Source organism: Acomys minous (genome assembly GCF_964271855.1).
Source record: "Acomys minous genome assembly, chromosome: 19".
NCBI lineage: Eukaryota > Metazoa > Chordata > Mammalia > Rodentia > Muridae > Acomys > Acomys minous.
Genome location: NC_140499.1, coordinates 32,867,471 through 32,871,634, shown reverse-complemented (window position 1 = coordinate 32,871,634; position 4,164 = coordinate 32,867,471). Strand labels below are relative to the sequence as shown.

Below are 4,164 nucleotides of genomic sequence, written 5' to 3'. Positions count from 1 at the left end.
AAACTAGATGGGAAATTGTTGTTGTTGTTGTTGTTGTTGTTGTTGTTGTTGTTGTTTGTAGTTCTTGGAGCTTCACAAGTGATCCACCCATACCTCTAGCCCAATTTACAGTTTAAGTGATGAAATATTGGAAAAAGCGTATTGCCAGTATGGTTGTAATGCCTACAAATGTATTTTCCGCTTTTGCTAGCATGACTTTAATTTGATTTGGGGTTTTATCTTTTCCAAACATTATTTTCCACATAAACCCAGTACTTGGGAGTTCAAACTCATCCTTAGCTACACAGAGTTAGTGGCCAGCCTGGCTATATAAGACCCTGTCAGAGAACCAAAGTATGTATTATTTAATTACTTACTTAATTAATTAATTAATTAAGAGCCTCAGATGCAGCACCTGAGTTAACCAACAGTCTTAGCACATGCTTGTGTCCTTCTAGCAACTGGGAGATAGAATAAAGTAGTTCATGGCCATTTCAATCCGTAAGAACTTCAGCACAGTTCAAAGCCAGACTCTGTCTCAAAAACAAGTGAACAAACAACAAAAACATCTATTCTGTCTCTGCCTTGTACCCAACAGAACACAAAGCAAAGCAGCCAGGATAGTCCACCCAGAAACAAGATGTGAAGGCTCTGGGGTCTGATAAGGGGGTTGCATTTGCTATCCCAAGTCACAGAGCTCTAAGTCGGCTTGGGAAAGAAAATTCTGGAAGCCAGAAGACTCAAGGTAAGCCTTGCCCCTCTAAAGACCAAGAGCCCAAACTCTGGGCTAGGATCTCCTGTCCTAGCAGTCAGTCGGTGGCCAATCATTTGGGTCTGACTCAAACTCTACTCCCATCCTATCACATTTAAACAAACACATAGGCACAAATCTCTAATTTTAAAAGAAAAAACTTTATTTGGGAATAAGATGTAAAATTATAAACTGGAAAGTACATAAGGAAGGGACATTAGTGAAAAGAATAGAGCCTTTGGTTTAGTTTTGCTCTGGTAATTTAGGGTTTACTTTTGAAAATGCAGTTAAGGAACATTAGCAGGGCATGGTAACTCACACCATAGTGCCATTCTAGGGGTAACAGAAAAGTGGTCAAAGACAGCCCTGGGCTGCACAGTGAGCCACAGGTGAGGCAAGGGAAAAAATAGTATTAGGTCTTCTATTTGCATTTTGAACATTTTAACGCAAATCAGAAATACAAAGCTCTTAATGCAAATGAGCTCTTACTCCTGGCTTAGGCATAAAGAACTTAAAGTTGTATTGGCAAGTACAAACATTAACATTCCTTACTAAACTTAAACTACAGTACCTAAAAGGTAGGTTAAAAACTAAGTATATTCTCCCTTGTATTCTAAAACACCTTCATACAGTAACAGAGAATGTCCTTTAACACATCCAGGGTTGCTTTCTTCACAGTTAGAACAAAAATGAATTGATTTTTTTGGTTAAGCAAAAAACATAAGCAGAGATAAAAGGCATTTGGGTCCACAACACTTTCTCGTAGAAATATTTCAATCAATTTTCAACCAGGTTCTTAAAATCATTCAAAAACTTCTTCCATCTTATAATTGTTGTAATGCATTTGTAAGTGTATTTATATAGTAGGAGAGTAAAAAGTTACCCCATGTAAGAAAGCTCAATCTATTTCAACTCCACAGAACAAAAAAAAAAAAAAAAAAAAAAAAAAAAAAAAAAACTGAAAATTAAGAGATTATCAGTGTTGCTAGGAACTAGATTTTTCCAAAAAAATTTCATCAACCTCCTGGAAGCATTGAGGAGCTGGCAAACTAGGAGTGGTGGCTTTTACTAAGCAAAGTTAATCTTAAAGTCATAGCTAACAGTTCTGGCAATACTTGTTGACTCAAAATGGTCTCGCCTCTAAGGCAGGCAAGCTGACTGTCTTCCTTGGTCAGCACTTTGAGAGAGTTCTGGAACCAGCTGAAATACTTCCTCCTTATCCCCTTAGTTGAGTGTGACTTGACTTAACTAAAGCCATTCTGTGCAAAGGGTTTCACACTCACAATAGAGCAAGCAGTACTCACCTCGGTAGCATAACTCGGCAAAGGTGTCAGGCTTGCACTAAAAATTTAACTGTATGGTGGCTACTCCTCGCTCCCACATCTGGTAATCCATGCACAGAGGTCCTCAAGTCTCTGGTGGGTGAGTCTGAGGCTGGTCTGAGTCTCCTTCAATCAGGTGCAGATTGTCTGGCATCTCAGGTATCTCCATCGTCTTGGGTGTCTGGGTGTGTCGACTAGTGCAAACCCGCAGCTTCTGTAGAGAGTTGCATTTCTGGCAAGCGGCCTGGTGTTGAGGCAGGCTGGAGGTCTTGGCATCTTCTTGCATCTTCCAGGTCACCAGTTGCATGCAGGCACTGGCATCCTCTATGGAGCTATGCCCACCAGTGTCGGTCTGGATCATTTGGTTAAGGTACTGAGAGATGAGGCCCCGCAAGGAACGTTTATAGGGGAAGCCTCGGTGGTGTGGGAAGAGCACGGACGTGTCCACCACAGAGCCATGGATGAACTTCAAAGCCAGCAGGTCACTCTCAAGGCTGTGTCCAATGAGGATGGTTTCAGTGCTGAACAGGCTAAGAAGCACAGCCTGAACATCACGCAGCCTAACGTTGGTGCTCGCCAGGTCCGCCTCAGTCACTCCTGAAAACATGGTGTTGTAGTCCACGATTTCATTGTCCGGTTTGACGAAGGTGTCATAAACCACGCATAAATCCGTGTCCACCACTGTGACGCGGGTAAGCTCTAGGCCATGTGTGGTGTAGGACATCTCACAGTCCAGGGCATAGATTCCCGCATGCGCCTCCCAGTCCTTCTTCGGGAAGGTCTTGGCGAAACCATGCAAATTGTCCCTCCTGCCATCCTGCACATGTTGCTTAGCTACCTTGCAGCCGGTGGCGCCGATGGGCGCGTAGCAGCACGAGTATTGCACCTGCCAGCCTCCTGGCACGGAGATGGAGAGGACGCGCCCCCAGTGGTACACACAGGGCTCCGAGTCGAGGCAGCCGCCAGAGGATGACACGCGGTATTCTGTGCCACAGCGGCAGCAGGTCCTGTGAGTCAGGCTACTCCTCTGCTCCGGCGTGAAGAGCATTGCCAACCCTGCCTTCTCTGGGTTGGCAAACGGGAAGCCATGCACCTTGCGCTGCTCCTCCGTGAGCAGGTAGCCCTGCAGGCGGCTGTATAAGGTGGCCTTGGTGAGACCTGGAACGGCACTAGGAACCAGGCCCCTGAGTCTCTTCAGGGTGTGCAGGGCGACATTCAGGTACTTGTTCTTGCTGGGACTTTGGTCGTAGACCACCTTCTCCTCTGACTGTGCCTTCTCGATGGCCTCCAGATGCGAAGAGGAGAACTTAAGGCACTCCTCTGTGAACAGGCCCAAGTAGTGATGACGCATGGCAGCCGGAATCTTGTCCTTAAACTCCTGAATAAGGATGGGCTTCTTCACTCCAGATAAAGAAAGGCTGTTGGCAGCTTGCAGCGGGGCGAAGCCGTAGGTGAAGTGTGATGGCGGCTGAGCCGTGGCTCTGATGCTACTGAAGGTGGTGATGGCCACGCTGGGGCTGGCCATGTGGATAAGCCTTCTCTTCTCTCCTGACGAAGCTGAGGACGGCAATAGTGCCGGCGACAACAAAGACGACGACGAAGCAGAAGACAACGAGGACGACATTGCAGACTCACAGCACAGTATTTTCCTCCCGACCTGCTGGGGTCGCCAGTGCAGCAGTTCCCAAGGAACGACGAGCCAGGCGCAGTGCTCCCCAAAGCCAGGCCTCAGCGAAGGAATCTGGACCACCACGAACTGTTGGGGCTGGCAACATGTTGAGGGGCTCTGGTAGCAAGACAGCAGGATATCCCCGACTGGCTGGGACACGACTCTCTTGGTTTCAGAATGCTCTGCTGGGAACCAACTTCGTGCCGTAGCTTTCTGGCTCATGCTGCCCTCGGAGCCGCAGCTCAGAAGCGAGCGCCTTGCCTACCGGAGTGTGTGAGAAGACGCAGGCTTCGGAGCCGCCTTTATATAAAGGGCGGTGGGCGGAAATCCGTCTCTGACCACACCCAATCGTATTTGATCTACTATTCACTAGACTACTTCCGGAATATTGGGCCCCTCCTACCAGGAAGGGTGTAGCGATCGGATTAATTGGTATTCCTGGT

The 4,164-nt window shown here is 47.1% G+C and overlaps 1 protein-coding gene across 1 annotated transcript; it reads right to left on the bottom strand.

Moving 5' to 3' along the window:
* Positions 1 to 2,137: 2,137 nt before the first annotated feature.
* LOC311590300 (RNA exonuclease 1 homolog) lies at positions 2,138 to 3,943 on the bottom strand (the record flags this gene model as incomplete). Its single annotated transcript, XM_084769186.1, has 1 exon — positions 2,138 to 3,943. One exon carries the CDS (start codon positions 3,941 to 3,943, stop codon positions 2,138 to 2,140), a length of 1,806 nt encoding a protein of 601 aa, XP_084625312.1.
* Between the last annotated feature and the right edge of the window lie 221 nt (positions 3,944 to 4,164).